The sequence below is a fragment of the Canis lupus genome, chromosome 17 (genome assembly GCF_011100685.1).
Source record: "Canis lupus familiaris isolate Mischka breed German Shepherd chromosome 17, alternate assembly UU_Cfam_GSD_1.0, whole genome shotgun sequence".
NCBI classification, from domain to species: domain Eukaryota; kingdom Metazoa; phylum Chordata; class Mammalia; order Carnivora; family Canidae; genus Canis; species Canis lupus.
The window spans coordinates 31,410,384-31,426,713 of record NC_049238.1 but is presented as its reverse complement, the minus strand read 5'-3'; the positions used below and the strand labels follow the sequence as shown (position 1 = coordinate 31,426,713).

The following is a 16,330-nucleotide window of genomic DNA, read 5'->3' as shown; positions in this document are numbered from 1 at the left end:
AATCTGGAATAACATATTAAAATCTAATCTGGAATAACTTAATAACTTCTGGAAAAAGAATATGGCTTGCTTTAAAACAGCTAATTTGTTTGACACATTTAAAACATAATGCATTCCTGAACCCAAGTATACATCTGAATCACCTGGAGGCTTGCTGGCCCCCACTGCGAGAGTTCTTCGTTCAGTACATCTGACGTGGGACCTGCGGATTTTACTTTTGTATGTTCCTATGTGGTGCTGATGATGTGAATACAGGAACCACACTTTGAAAACTACACAAATACACCTATCTCAGGCCTAGAAAAGTTGATTTAAATAAAAGGAAAAACTGCACTGAGTGTAGTTTATTTTCCATTTTATTCCTAGAATTGAAACACAGCTACTATAACTTTAATAAATTTTTAATGATTTGTAATTAGGATATAAATTATAATGAAATAGCTCCTTCTGAAATATTAGATGGTACTTGAAAATAATTTTTTATATAACTTGTTTCCTTACATTTTGATCTGCGTTGTTTAGTTGCATAGCAGATCTTTCCTTCATAGCTAGAAATATTATTTACAATTAATGAGCTTTTTACAGAAATTTGATTATAGTTTGAAACCTTCAATTTTGTTATCAGTACGCATTAGTAAAACTTGTGTTATGTGGTAAGTAAATCTGAACTTTTACACTTTAAAAAAAGTAACCTGGACAGTTTTTTTTTTTCTTATTTTTAAAGCACTGTATTTATTATGGAGCTCCTTTTGTTGTTTCTCCCTTTTAAAATGACATTGTATGGTGTTTTGCTGTAAAATACAGTGGCCATTTTAGAAGGCACTTTTTATTTATTTAGAGAGCAAGGCATGTGAAGGGCAGAGAGGTAGAGGGACAGGGAGATTGAGGGGGATAATCTTAACAGAACTCCATGCCCAGTGTGGAGCCTGACATAGGGCTCAATCTCATGACCCTGAGATCATGACCTGAGCCAAAATTAAGAGTCATGCTTAACTGACTGAACTACTCAGGTGCCCCTAGAAGGCAATTTTTAAAAGTCTTGTAGAGCCTCTTTGTCAGAGTTTTTGGGTTCTTACGGAAATGTTAAGCCAGTTTACTACTAAATACTGATGAGTCAGGAGTTTGTTGGAAGCCTGAGTGTTCACAAAAGGAAAGAAATTAAGAGTTGAAGTTTTCTGCAGTAGAAAAAAATCACAAACACATTAAGAACCCTAGAGACAATTACAGGACTTACTGAAGCCCAGGAAACTTGAAACCGTTTTCCTTTAAGGACATATTGTTGAAGGAAAACGTGGTTGGCCCTTGGCAACATAATGTGGCTTCTCTGGCTCCCCTAAATAATCTATACGGCCTTTTCCCTTAGACACTGCTTCTTCCTTTCAGATAGTGGGCTCACTCCTGCTTTCCTGATCTCTTCGCCTCTGTTTTACAGACAGGCATTGTTGGGTGACTGGTACTTTATTGTTAGTGATTTTCAGTTAATGCCTTATTTCTCCCAAGCATTTTAATTTTAAATCCTTCTCTACAAACTATTGAATGAAGGGCCTAATCTCTGCACAAAAGAATTTAATACTATGGGTACCTTCCTTTTAAGGAATTTTTAATTTCATTCCCTTCCTGTAAGGATATCTCTTTATTAGAGGTTAAATATGATAAGTATAACTCATCTCTGGTTTTGAGATGGTGAGATAAAAATTGAGTAAGAGAAAGTATAGTTAGACTTTTACATCAAACGAGATTCTAAACCAGTGGTTTCCTAAACTCTGCTGCAGTTTAGAATCTACTTGGGAAGCTTTTAAAACTCCTGACACCTCAAGTCACACACACCCTCAATTAAATAAGAACATCTAGAGGTAAAGCTATGCATCAGTATTTTTTAAAGATCTCTAGATGATTCCAGTGCGTGGTAACTAATTAATACAAGCAGTTGATAAAACCTTATTTTCCTGGCTTTCTCTCTAGTAATGCTGGACTGGCTTCCTGAACTGAAATAGATTGTGTAGATCTAGATTGAATAGATTGTTAATTTTCACCCATGTGTATAAGGGCTACAAAGATCAGATTTGCAGGAGGCCTACTCTAGGTTCTTTCAGCCCTGGATAGTTACAGAAGTACCAGGTCTAAAATACATTTGCAGGTCTGAAATACTGCAGTCCTTGGATACCTAAATACTATGGGAAATAGAAACAGCGGACTGTAGGTCATCAGACTCTTAGGAAATATAAGGCCAGAAACAAAGGCCTATAGCTCAGCAATTTCAGTTTTGACGTTCATATAAAGTTTAGGATAACCTACTTTTCACTTTATGGCAAATCATTATTTAAATATTCTGAGTTTGTAAGAACTTTGATAAATCATTATAATAAAAGTAATGCCTCTTTGCATTTTGGTATTTATACTTCTCAAAATACTTCAGTATTTCTTTTAATTTCATTTGTACTTGAAATATTTGACTTTGATTCACTCAGTAAATATTACATGTGGTGCCAGGCACAACCATATAATAAAGTACAAAAGCATAGTCCGTGGCCTTCTGAGCTTAAAAGGAGGAATCACTCATAACCATAATATAGAAGATTAGACTCCTGATTCCACATACAAATGAAGAAGATTGACAGTAGTAATGACGATAGCGTTCCACCGAGCACTCACTTTGTTTAGCACTTGGATCAGAGTTTAGACCCCCAAGCAGCCTGGTTCAGCCACTATATATGTATAGCTAAAAATGTAAATCCATTTCAAATTCAGTGATGTTCAGAATTCTTGTTTTTATACTTCTGTGCTTTCAATATTACTTTTTTGTGTAAGTTTATTGAGTTTGTTTGTGTTACAGATAGCCCACAGACAAATGTTACTCACGTAACTCAACTGGAGAGAGATACCATTCTTGTATGCTTGGACTGTAAGTTTTTCTTTATGAACACCTTATTTTAACACTTTTTTCTTAATCTTGGTTTCTGAGTGAATTTTCCCTACCTTCTTTAGGTTGTATCAAAATAGTAAATCTCCAAGGAAGATTAAAATCTAGCAGAAAACTATCATCTGAACTCACCTTTGATTTCCAGATTGAATCAATAGGTAAGTAAAAGTTTTGGATTTCTTGTATGATTTCAGTAAGAGCTCCTTAAAATAACTTATGTGATAGTTATTTGAAGTAGCAGTCTTTTATAATTCTCTGAAATAGTTAATAACTGATATAATCTATAAATAATGTTACCCTCCTTAGAGATTTGACATTTCAAAAGAAATAATTAAATATTATTTTTCATAACACAGTTGTGAATTCCCATTTCTCCAAATTCCTGTAGTTTCCCTATAAATACTTGAAAATTTCAGACTTAGGGTACTCTGTTATATTTTTGCTGTTGTATTTGCTTATCAGAGCATTTTAAGCACCTCCATAATGAGATCATGGAATCTCCTTATCATCCTCACATTTTGCTTGACTAGAGTGTTTTCTGAAAAAAGATTTCTTACAGAATCAGTATTCTAAAATGATTACATTCCAGAAAAGTAGGTAAAAATGATCATATATGAGATGATGCTGGAAAAATGAAGGAGAGCTAATTCAGTATTTAACTAGACAATTTTTTTGGTCTTGTTATCAGTGAAAGATATTTCCACATATATATGTTGATTGAGGGTAGGGCCGAGAGCAAATAGTTCATTTGTCTTATTCCTGGCTCTATTTTTACTCTGTCCTCCAATTAGAATGCCTCTCTGCCAGCAAGCAAATGCCGATGATAATGAGGGAAATCTCTTCAAGATGTTAAAATGGAATCCATGCTTAAAAACACAAGGTCAGGGCCAAAGAGTAAGATAAAGAACAGAAACTCAAAGCAGTATGCAGGCCTGAAGCCAACAGATGTGCTGGGCTCCTGGTAATAAAGAAGATGAAAAGTATCCCACAGGAGATAGGAACCAGAGCCAGGCTCCTTGCTTGAGATGCCTGGTAACCAAGACTCTCCGCACCTAAGGCCTGATGGCTTTATAGGAGATTTTTATCCACCCTTAAAAAAAGAGATGATCTCTATCTATACAAACTATTTCAGATTATTGATAGAGAAGGAATGCTGAACAAATCAGTGTTTGACACTGATACTAAGGTCAAGCAAGATTAACATAGAAAACAAAATTATCCAGTCTCACAAAAATAGATTTTGAAAAAAATCTAAAGTACTAACAAATAGAATTCTGTATCATCAAATAATAGACTTTATGTCAGGAAAGTAGGGATAGTTAAGCATCAGAAAATTTGTTTACTAAATTTTAAAAGCAAAAAATCACATAATTTTTTGGTAAATAGACAAAAAGCATTGAGTAAAATCCAAGTCATTCGTGATTTAAGAAAAAAAGAACCCAACTTCTTAGCAAATTAGGAATAGAAGGAAATGTTCTTCATCTAGCAAAGTATATTTTAAAATATTCATGTTTTAATGGTTAAACTCTCCCATTAAAGTCAAGAACAAGGTAAGAATACCTACTATCATCACATTTCAACATCTTACTAGACAAGAAAGGAAACTATGAGGATTAGAAAGAAAAAAACACAAGATCCTTTTTTGCTGATGGTATTATCTATATAGAATGTACAGCTCTCTAAACAGGAACCACTAGGAGAATTCAGAGTTGCTGAATGTGACTAACAGAAATGAATCACTTTTCAGTGTGCCGGTAATTGTGAAATTTTTGAAAGGAAAAAAGATCTCATTGACAATGGCAATAAAATAGGTGGAATTAAATGTAATCAGAATATGTTTAAGGTCATTATCTAGGAAATTCCAAATTGTTTAAAATTATTGTTTAAAAACATAAAAGTCGATTTGAACAAATGAAGAACTATACCATGTCCATGGATAGAATGACAGAATATAAGAAAGGTGTCAGTTCTTAATAAATGAAACCACAAATTTAGTGCATTTATAATAAAAATCCTGACAAGATGTTTTATGCCACTTGATAAGCTGATCTTAAAATTCATATGAAAGAACCAAAGGCTAAGAACAGTAAAATACATTTCAAAGAATACTTGCCCTACTCAGTGTTGAAACTTTTATAAAGCTATAGTGATTAAGACAGTGTGGGCTCAAGCAAGACAGGGATAAATAAATAGAACAGTGGCTCTAGAAGAGAAGGCTCAGAAATGGGCCTATATATAGATGGAAATTTATAAGCATAATATGTCAGTGGAAAATGGTGGATGTTCAGCAAATGATGCTGGTACAATTGGCTATCTACAAGAAACAAAATTGGACGTTTCCTTGCTGAATACACACAAAAGTATGTATTTAAATATGCATTTTTTTAAGATTTTATATTTATTCATGAGAGACAGAGAGAGGCAGAGACACAGGCAGAGGGAGAAGCATGTCCCCATGCAGGGACCCTGACCTGGGACTCGATCCCGGGTCTCCAGGACCACGCCCTGGGCTGAAGGTGGCGCTAAACCACTGAGCCACCCGGGCTGCCCAAGCACCAGTTTTAAAATAGTGTGTCAGGGAGGGAAGAAGGACTGGAATGGGATTACAGGAGGTTTTATGTGGATGCCAGCTATATTTGTTTTTATTTAAAACAAAAGGCAAATATGGCAAAATGTTAGGATTTGCTAGTTAAATAGTAAATGCATATGTTTCTGTGCTATTCTCATATTTTTCTAGGTGTTTGAAACACCTTATTTTCAAATATTGTCATTTTCAAATATTTTCAAAAAAATTTCTAGAAACAAAACAATATTTTTGAAGAATTTTCTTTTTTCCTGCCAAAAAGTTGAATAAGTTCTATCTGGCATATGTGTATTTTTCATTTCAAAAGTAAAGATGCAAAAAAAAAACAAAACAAAAACAAAAGTAAAGATGCCATGTAAATATGGAATAGCTGATAGTTATTAAATGAAGTATTGCTATACAAGATAGAGGGACAAAATGATGCTTATTGGTTGAACTTTTGTACTATTAACAGTAACTGAGCTGTTCTTGCCTGCTAGTTTGCCTACAAGACAGTGTGCTAGCGTTCTGGAAACATGGAATGCAAGGTAGAAGTTTTAGATCTAATGAGGTAAGCTTTTAAAAATTGTGTCCATTAAATAGTCATGAAGCTATCAAATTCTACTTCAAATAATTTCCTTTAACTTTGAAAAATTCCTAATTAATAGAGGAATACTTGGTATGCTCACTTTATTAATATTTACTGTATTCAGCCTGGTAATTAAATTAATAGCACATACTCTGCAGCACCTCTCTCCATTCACTCAAACAACTCCAGTGCATATTTTATGTGCAACCAGATACTCCTACATTCAGAACAAGAATTTCCTGATACTGCTAAAAGTGATTTTCTTTCAACTCTCCCAGACCACACTTGGAACAAGAGTGTAGATGCTGGCTCTGTCTTGAGGCAACTTTCTACTTTGTATTTCAGAAATAATGACCAGAGCAGGCTTATAAGTAAAGGATTGCACATTCCTTTTCAACTGCCTTACCTGTTGTCTCTCTTACCCGTATTCACTTGACATTTATAAGATTCTTTGGCTCCTCCTCTCCTTTTCTATAGATGCTTTGGTAGAGATATGCAAATTGTATGTCTGGTTTTTGTTTAGATTCTATTTATTATTTATTATTTTAGAGAGAGAACATGAGCATGGGGGGAGGGGCAGAGGGAGAGAAAATGCCAAGCAGAGTGCAGAACCCAATATGGGGCTTAATCTCACAACCCTGAAACCATGACCTGAGCTGAAATCAAGAGTCAATGTTTAACTGACTGAGCCACCCAGGTGCCCCACTTGTTTCTTCCTGCCTTAATTTAGCTCCAGGAACAATTTAATTCCCAGTTCCTGTGACATACTCAGTTCTGCTCAGCATTTCCACCAGAATGCACTGGGATTACAGATGTGAGCAAGATGTGGTATTGCCCCTAAGAATATTATGGGCAAATTAAGTCACCAGAAACTCTCAGTTTCCTTGGACGTTTCCAACGTTTCAGTACCCCAAACCCCTCTCAATAGTTTAACTTTCACTTGAGCATTAGAGGGAAAAGAGAACCTTGGGTGCCTGAAGCAAGAAAGTAGCTCATTTGTGTTCTAAACTGTCATTCTAAGCTCAAAGTATGTCTTCTAACCAAGTGGACATTATAGCAGAGTTACCATGAGCATGAGTTCTGGAGTTGAAAGTACCGGATTCAAGTCTCCATCCTGCTATTTCATAACTGTGGCCATTGCATGTCACTTAACTTCTCTTTGCCTATACTTTTTCATTTGTGAATTGAAGATAACAAAATAGTACTTACTTCTTTGAGTTATTAATATTAAATGAAAGGAAGCATGTAATATGCTTAGCATAATGCCTGGCTTATAATAAGTATTCCAGAAAAGTCATAGGGGCATCTGATTGACTCCATCTGTACAGGGGCTCCATCTGTAGAGCATGCGGCTTTTAGCCAAGGCACAGGGTTATAAATTCGAGCCCCATTGGGTTGTAGAGACTGCTTAAAAATAAAAATTTTAAATGAAAGAAAAGAAACTTCATAGCTAATATGTTTCTAGTAGCTCTTCCCACAAAAGGGCTTCTCAGGAAGTTTGAAAAATCACCTGGGGGAATTGAGCAGGAGATAAGAATAGTCAGCAACTAATAAACACTAGGCAGAGAAAGAAAGACACCATGGGCAGGATACAAGAGAGCAGTTTCAGAAAAAGAAAAGGTTGTCCAAAAAAATCCCCTGAGGGGCTGTTTCAAACTGTGCCAACAGCCTGTACTGAATACTGCTCCTCCAAAAATGTTAGGTCCTTCTATTAGGCAAACCCCCAAACACACTGAAGATCAGTCATGGTGAGCCACTATTACTGAAGTTAACAGGTTGTAGCCTTCAGATGTGCTGGGTTCCAAAAGAGAGTGAGAATCCTTAGTGTTTCCAGAATAACCAATTTTAGAGGTACTAATAGAATGCATTTAGTTTGGAAATCAAATGGTTTTTTCAGCCTATGACATTGTGGGGAGAAGTTATGCCATTATAATTTAGAATGTTTTGCATTTAGTAAGCAAAAATAGTGGGTTTTTCTTTCTCCCATAGACTTATCTTTAACTTCCCAACTGGTAATTTGCCACACTGAGGACTTCTTAAAGGATACATGCCTTCAGAAAATACTATTTCAGGAGACTGGGGGAGATACAGGAAAGAAAAATCATCTATTGAGCACTGCCTTAGCTAGTAAGCTAAGTAAGTATAAGCACTGCCTTAGCTAGTGCTTATACCTACTACTGCTTCTAAGAACACTGCACAGTACTGCAGGGTAGAGATTTTTCTCTTTTTATTTTACAGAAGACAAAACCATTTTCAGGAAATTATATAACCTTGTCCAGTGTCGTAACTGGACACTCCCATAAGTGGGAGAGCAGGGCTTCAAATTCCAATCTCGAATTTGTCCCATCATACCACAGTGCAGCCTTTGAAATAAAAGAACCAGATCTGAGTGGCTTGCTGCTACAGTGGCCTTGCTGTTAGTATTAACATAACTGACAGAGGTTTCTGATCGATAAATGGTCTAGGTGCTTGCTTTTAAATTTTTCCGGGGTCTGTAATTAATAAGTAAATGGTTTTCCTACTCTCCTATTTTATGATTAATTGAAAATTAAGCACATAGACTAACAAACTCTGATGTATTTATGTACTGATTTAAGTTAACAATCATGCAAGGTTCTATTTTCATCTTAGGAATTATATTTCTTTTCAGTAGAGCTATAAATTAAATGCCCATATAAAATTTTGTGCCTTTAATTCCAGAAATTAAGTTTATATTTTAATTGAACAGGTAACACAAGAAATTTCAGATAACACAAGAATTTTCAGACTGCTTGGATCTGACAGGTATGGAGAATGGATTGTGTTAAATACATAGTACTAAATGCATTTCATAAATCCAGCATGAAACTGATTTCTTTTTCAAGGGAATTGAAATTTCTACAGTAATATATTCAACATTGTATTTTTCACACTGAAGAATTCACAAGTCAGAAAGTTATAAAATGTGCCTGATCTTCCAAGTAGCAGGAATATATCTATCTGTCAGTACTAATTTTGCATTAAATGTGCTATCTAAAGTATGATTTACAGGGTGAGAAAGAGGAAATACCATATGCTAACAAATAAAACTTTTTGGTTTTAGTGCCACATAGAATCTTTGGGTTCTATTCTGGTATACTTTCTGATTCTTGAACGACAGATGATTTTATACCTTGTAAAAATTAAGTTCCCCAAATTATTCCAAATACAGGTTTTCTCCACCTCTGACCCTTAGAACACCAGCTTAGAGGTGGGAGATGGTGGGCAGCAAAATTATTTCCTGGGGTTGGAACTGGTTCTGTAATCATAGGGATTTGCAAATCATTTTCTGTCCACAAATCAAATAAACAGCATTTATAGAGGCATAAAATGAAGAAGCAATGGAAAACGTTTCTGCTAACGTTAGTTTTCAAGAATAACATTTTGTCTGATTATTATTAATTATTATTATTATTATTATTATTTTAGGGTCGTGGTTTTGGAAAGTAGGCCAACTGATAACCCCACGGCAAATAGCAACTTATACATCCTGGCAGGCCATGAAAACAGTTACTGAGGAAGTCTGTGCTTTGGACAGTTAATTCTAGAAAGAACAAACACTACTGCCGCAACATTGATGAATGCTTGAAGCTGTACAAAAGCTGCAGTGACCTGGCTTCAGTTACATGTAATTTATTGTGGCATGAGACAAGATGGGGAGCCTTTTTGTTTTAAGTGGTATGGATATATTTAGCATATTGAACCACACAAGTGCTTAATTCATTGTTATGTAATCTTTGTACATATGGGCAGTATTTTTCTGTGAAACTTCATATTGCTGAAGACATACACTAAGAATTTATGTAGATAATGTACTTTTATGAGATGTACAAGTAAGCGTCTTATCTGTACAAATGTAAATGTTGATGAAAAATGCAACTGGGGTTAATATTTTAAGAATTCTTAGTATATTCTTGGGTGTGGCTATATTACAAAATGGGATGCTGGCAAACAGTACATTTAACACTATTGTATTTTTATTATATGTAATTTAGTAATACAAATATAAATCTTGTAACTTTCAAAATTGTAATGGAGGCTATAATCATTTTATAATCTTGTTTTTAATTTTAATGCAAGTACACTGGTGTTTATATTTGCACAGAATATCGATATGTGATGTATTAAGTCACAAAAGTAAGCTGTGACATTGTCAATACACATTTGGCTCCACAATATCTTTTTTTAAATGTATTTGGATTGTTTTCTATGTGAAACAAACCAATTAACCACCTGTTGTAGTAACTGGTCTTTTTATATTTAAGCAGAATCCTGTAAGATTGTCTGTGCTTAAAAACATACCTTTGAAAAAATTTTGAATCACAGAATAGCGGTACCGTGATATAACACTGCAGTTGTTGTCTGAATTACAGTATGCAAAGTATGCACAAAGGATAAATTAGCATTATTAAAGAGTCCACACTAAACATTTCATATAATCATATTGAAGAACTATAACATTCCATAGAGTGGAGTGGTTCAAATTTCTAGTGAAATTTTTGCTTTGGTTGGCCTTATTTTATGATCATTTTCATATTTCTTTTGACTTAGAGTATTCACACATGGCCAAAATAATTTAGTTACTACCTCATATGAACAATATAATGGTTACTACACATCACAGGAACTTAGTTTTGATTTAAGGTCCTTTTTGATTGCTTTTTTCCAATGGAATATGTATATACCAAGTTTTAGCAAAATGCACACTTTGGCTCTTTTTTGGTATATGTTCTTTATATTTTAATGTGGATATATACACTAGGAACAAACTAAATTGTGATTTATGGTCTTCATTTATTTTAATTGATAATGCTTTTAAATATGTTCCTGATTGTACATAGTGTAAAATAAACATGTTTTTTAACATGCGGTTGTATAGTAGCTTGTCATCTGGCTTATATGGAGTAAGACTAAAATATATTAAGGAGAAAACAGTTTTTAATCATTCTGCGTTGACTCTTTAAATACCCCCTTAAATACTTCATGTCCCTTAGATCATATTTTTATTTGAAGTGTCATCTCAGTTTCATAACGGGGCATCTTTTATAGAATTTTCAACTTTCCGATCAGAAAAATCAATTGAACATTCATAGTCTTACGGAGCAGGTGTCGGCAAACATACCTCAGCCCAATCCTGCTTACCACCTGTTTTTGTAAATAAAGTTTCATTGGAACACCGCACCACATACTCATTTATGTGTTGTTTATGGCTGTGTTTGTGCTACAGTGACAGAGGTGAATGGTTGCAAGAAAGCTGTATGGCTTACAGAGCCTTAAACATTTACCGTCTGACCCTTTTATAGAAAAAGTATGCCAACTCCTGGGTTACAGAAAGGAAGGGGAGCGTGTTGGGAATGCAGTTTTGGAAGTTAAAGAAGGGGACAATTAGATTGGAAGAACTGGATGGTGGATCATGAGGCACCATTTCTACTCTTGGTAGTGTCACCACCCTTCTGTGTGATGTTAGGTAATTTACTTGACTCTTAGAACAGTTTTCTTATCTAAAACATGACTTCTAAATCATATAGGTGTTAATAATTATAGCAGTTGTATATATGTGTCACTTTTCCCAAATAAATACATTGTCACTGATCTTAGCATTAATGACTGAATAATGACTCAAAAACACATCTTTGCCAGAATAACATTATCATTGACTTTTTGAAAAAGAAAGACTCATGGAATAGACTTTCAAGAAATTAAGATTTTGTTCTTGGCATTTATTGACCAAGTTGTTGATCCTTTTTCTGGACCACTGTTTTTTCTAGTTTCCAAGTCCTGTAAGTTATATATATATAGAGTCGCATCTCAGAAAATTTAACAATCATATTTAACTGTCAGACACTTAGAATTATTTCCAGAAAATATACAGCTGGTTTGTGTGTTATTCATGGGCTTTTAAACAACATAGACCCCTGGAATCACACTTTGGGGGCCAAGCCCAAGTAACCTGTTATTTGTATAAAGTCGTACAGATTATTCTGATGTGTAGTCCCCATGTGGGAAACATTGGCTGACCTGAATTTAAATCATTTTTCTGACGGTGGTCCAAGGATCACATGCCTCAGAATAATCTTTGATGACTCTTAAAAGTGTAAATTTTGTGGCTTCACCTAATATTTTTTGATTAAAGATCTGTATTCAGAAGGAAAAGAGACACACTGAAATGTTGGAGCAATGTATCTCAGCTTCATTGAAGTTCAAGCTACCTATTTTATTAGCTAGTTTTTTAGACACTAGTGTTGAGAAGAATGAGATCAGTTGTTTCTGGGCCTGTTGCAGTCATTCAGCTGGCAAGTGTGCCACTGATTACAGGAGAGATCAGGAAACAGGACAGACAGCAGTTTTCACCATTACTAGAAGAAATATGAAAATGCGTGCTATACAAAATCATGGGTAAGCACTAAAAGTATTATTTGAGGGAATATTGTAAGAGTTCAGTGCATGTATCTCTGTCAGGTGTGATTCTACATGCTTTACATATATCGTCCCACTGAAGCCCCAGAACAGCCCAAGTGGGTAGCTATTGTTAATGCTATTTTACAAATGAAACTAAGGCACAGAAAGCTTAAATAACTTCCTAAGATAATATAGCTGAAAAGTGGTGGAGGCAGGATTTGAACCCAGGCCACTTTGGTTCAAAGTGTACATACTCTTAACTACTGAAGTATGTATTACACAAAATACAAGCAGTGTATCCACTGCCCTCTAAAACACATTAAGCATTTTTCTCCAGGAGTTAGATTTCAAATTCTGATTTCCTTCTCTTGCAACAGGAGAAATTCTCTTCCTGTCTTCCATTTTTTGCTTTACCAAAAAGCATTTTCTTTATTCAAAGTGTTTTTGTATTAGAATAAGAGGATTTGCATAAAATAACTTTACAGTTAAAGCTTATTAAGTCTAGTCAAAACTCATTGCAAAGACTTTTTACTTTGTGAATACTCAACCAACTTATATGTCACAGTGTATCCAGGCACCTCACTGGCACTGGAAAAAAAAAAAAAAGAAAAAGCAGCATTTCCAGTATTCAAGGAGCCCACTTGAATGAAAAAAAATTAAAGAAAGGTACAAAGGGCTGCACCTAATTATGCTTTGGGAAAAAGAAAGCCTTTACGTGGAAAGTTATATATAAACCAGGTTGTTAATTGATGAAGGGTTTATCAGGTGCAGGACAAAAGGTCAGCGAGCTGTAGGCTAGACCAAAGTTCAAGGACCTCGAATGCACGTTCCTGGAAGAGTGGTAAACGCAGCTGAGCTCAGTTTGGAGTGCCCGGAGCATAGCAACGGGGCACGAAGCTAAAAAGCAAGGTTGGGCCTGATTGTGGAGAGCTTCCTAATGAGGAAGGGAGCCAGGAGCTCCGCAGTCAACAGTTTGGGAACCCCAGCGATCAGACACACGGCCCATGAAACCAGGCTGCTGGGTTTGTGTTGAGGTGATCTACTTGAATCCTTAGAAGATTTTCTGTAGCAGGAGGGGGGCAGAAGTGGTACAGAAATGAACAGATGTGAGTTCATGTAGATTTGAGTTTATTGGGAACATGCTTGGTCTTGAAGGAGGAAGGAGATAAAGGAGATAAATCTGGTATTTTCTAAGCAGATGAAAGCAGATGGAAAATCGAAGATGAGGAAAGGGGTACAGTCAGTCACCCGAAGGAAGAAGGGGAAGGAAGTATGGTCACCCTAAATCCGGCACATTGAGGACCGCTTTATTGATGCTAAACAAAGTATGTATGTGCTCCTTAACATACAGTATTTTTTTTTTAAGTTCGTACTTGGGAACAAGAAGAGTAAGCTTTGGCAAAAACGATCCTGTCCGGCGGGATACGTTTACTTCAGGAGAGCAGTCGTCACACCCTCGCTTGACGGTTTCCCCCACCGCGCGGCCGGTGCGTCTCGGGGAGAACCGCGGCGCCGGGTGCTGAAGTCGGCGGCAGCGTGCGCCGCGCTGGAGCCCGGGGCTGCCCGTCACGCAGCAGCTCCAGGCCTCCGCCGAAAAGCCGTTTGCACAAGGCAAGCCTGAAAAGTACTCACGACGGAGGATTGGACGGACTGAAGGTCCCCGCCCGGGCAGGGAGGCCGCCCGTTTGCAACATCCACTCGTGCTTCATTGTAAGTGCGCTGGGGGCTTGGAGAGGAGCGCCTCCTACAAGCCCGCCGCCAGCCCCGGTCGTTTCAGAGTTTCCTGAGCGCCTTCTAGAGGCGCCGTCGGGCTCGCGGGGCAGAAGCTCGGCTGCGTCTGCACCGCGACCGTGGCTCCGCCCAGGGGTCGCTCGCGCCCCCACCACGGCCCCAGCCCTACGCCGCGAGGGGAGGCAGGCGGCCGGGCTCCCCCGGCGGCGGGCGCGGGGGCTCCGCAGGCTCCGGAAGCCGCCGGGCCGGCGCGCGCTGAGCGTCCGGTTGCCCGGGAGACGCCGCGGCCCAGCGCTCCGCAGCGGCTGTGCGGGGGCGGCCCGCGCGCAGCGACGCCCAGGGTTGGGGCGGCCGGGGCTGCGCGGGGCTGCGTGGGGCGCGCCCGGGGTCCGCGCCGGAAGTCGGTTGCGGGCGGGCCCGGGGCCTGGGGGAGAGCCAGGCGGGGTCTGCGCGCACGCTCCCGGCGAGGGGCGTTCCTGAGGCCGCACCCCGCGCCGCGGCTCCCTGGGGCCTGGAGCGGGGCGGGAGGGCGGGAGGGGCCGCGGGCGCGCAGCTGCGCTTCGGGAGGCCGGGCCCGGGTGGCCGCCGGGCTGCGCTGCCTTGGGGGGTCGAGACCCCTTTAGAGGCCTGGAGGTCAAGCGGACTCGGCCACGCTTCCAGGTACGCGTACATAGGAAATGCGGTGGTGGTGGTGGTGGTGGTGGTTTAAACAAAACCAGTTTCCTGGCTTATATAAATTACGTGGTCTTCTGGTTTCCTGGGATGCTTTTAATTAATATGATTGTACCGTCGTCAGGACGAGTTTGTTGGGCAGCCCGGGTGCCTTCGGCCCGGGACGTGATCCTGGAGACCCGGGATCGAGTCCTGCATCGGGCTCCCTGCATGGAGCCTGCTTCTCCGCTGCCTGTGTCTCTGCCCCACCCCACCCCTCTCTCTCTCTGAATAAATAAAATCTTTAAAAAAAAACAAACAACTTTGTTAACAGGTGTGTGTGTACTTTTGAAGTTCCGTGATACAATATGATGTTCCTAAGGCAGATGCAGAATCCTTTCGCAGCCCATTTTTCCTGATCAGTTCTATTAAACATGAATAGTGCAGGTTTGGTTGCATTGGAAACAGTAATAAATAACATAGCACGTTGTGGCTTTAAGCCTGCAGAATTTAACTGGGCTGGCCTGGTCTTGAAAATGTCTCCCTTTGCTTCCCTTGTTCCTAACACCGCTGTTTACACCAGTTTCTTATAGATTTAAGATCAGGAAATTAATAAGTATGTTTTCACCCCATTACTCTCTCTTTCTTAATTTTCTTCCCCCAGTGTATTCCATAGGCTTGCTTGAGCCCTTAGGACCTGCTTTGTGATACGGTCATGGAAAATAATCTGCCTCCCAGGGTTTTCTGTTTCTATGTGCATCATTTCCTTCAGACTAAGGAAATAAAATAGGAAACTTTCAAAGAATTTAATGATCCACTCAAGTATCTTACCCACTCAGATATGTTTCTGTATTTACCAATGGGTCCAACTCCATATCTGTTCTTGCCTTTGTGCACGGAATTTCATTAATTTAACAGTCAGATATTTGGTAAATTTTGAAGTCAGGAAGCCCGCCCCATAGCCAAGAGATACATAAATTCAATTGAACATCACTAATGACTGTGAAAAATATTTTCAACCAGTTTCATCTGTTTGACTTTTGAGAGTACCTCAATTTTTTGATATACCTTTTGAGAGTAATTAATTTTTTGTATCTTTCAATGTTTCTGTGCCTTTTGAGAGTAAGTTGCAGACATCATGTACCTTTATGCTTAAGTAGTTCAGTGTAAACTGCCTAAGAATGAAGACATGTTCTTACATAACCACAGTACAGATTACCAAAATCAGGAAATTTAATACCTAACCCACAGTCAATATTTAGGTTTCACCAATTATCCCAGCATTGCTCTTTATAGTTATTCTAAGATTCATTTCAGGATCAACACCGCATTTTATTTTCATGTCTTTTCAGTCTCCTTCCTTCTGGAACAGTGCCTTGACCATTGTCTTTTATGACCTTAGCACTTTTAAAAAATCACAGGCCAGATATTTGTAGGATGTCAAAATTATTTCTACTTT

General features: G+C 38.1%; 1 protein-coding gene across 7 annotated transcripts in view; it reads left to right on the top strand.

Annotated features, from left to right (window-relative positions):
• MAP4K3 (mitogen-activated protein kinase kinase kinase kinase 3) overlaps nt 1–11,271 on the top strand; it is a 187,448-nt gene extending 176,177 nt beyond the window's left edge. For 6 of the 7 annotated variants that reach the window (XM_038561331.1, XM_038561329.1, XM_038561332.1 and 3 more), the window contains 5 exons: nt 2,834–2,902; nt 2,986–3,078; nt 5,984–6,054; nt 8,801–8,856; nt 9,520–11,271. In XM_038561331.1, coding sequence (XP_038417259.1) covers nt 2,834–2,902; nt 2,986–3,078; nt 5,984–6,054; nt 8,801–8,856; nt 9,520–9,607 — 377 coding nt within the window. In that variant the 3' untranslated portion in view covers nt 9,608–11,271. Of the gene's footprint in view, nt 1–2,833; nt 2,903–2,985; nt 3,079–5,958; nt 6,055–8,800; nt 8,857–9,519 lie in introns of all 7 variants that reach the window. The other variant, XR_005372332.1, reaches the window with a different exon arrangement.
• The last annotated feature ends 5,059 nt before the right edge of the window (nt 11,272–16,330 follow it).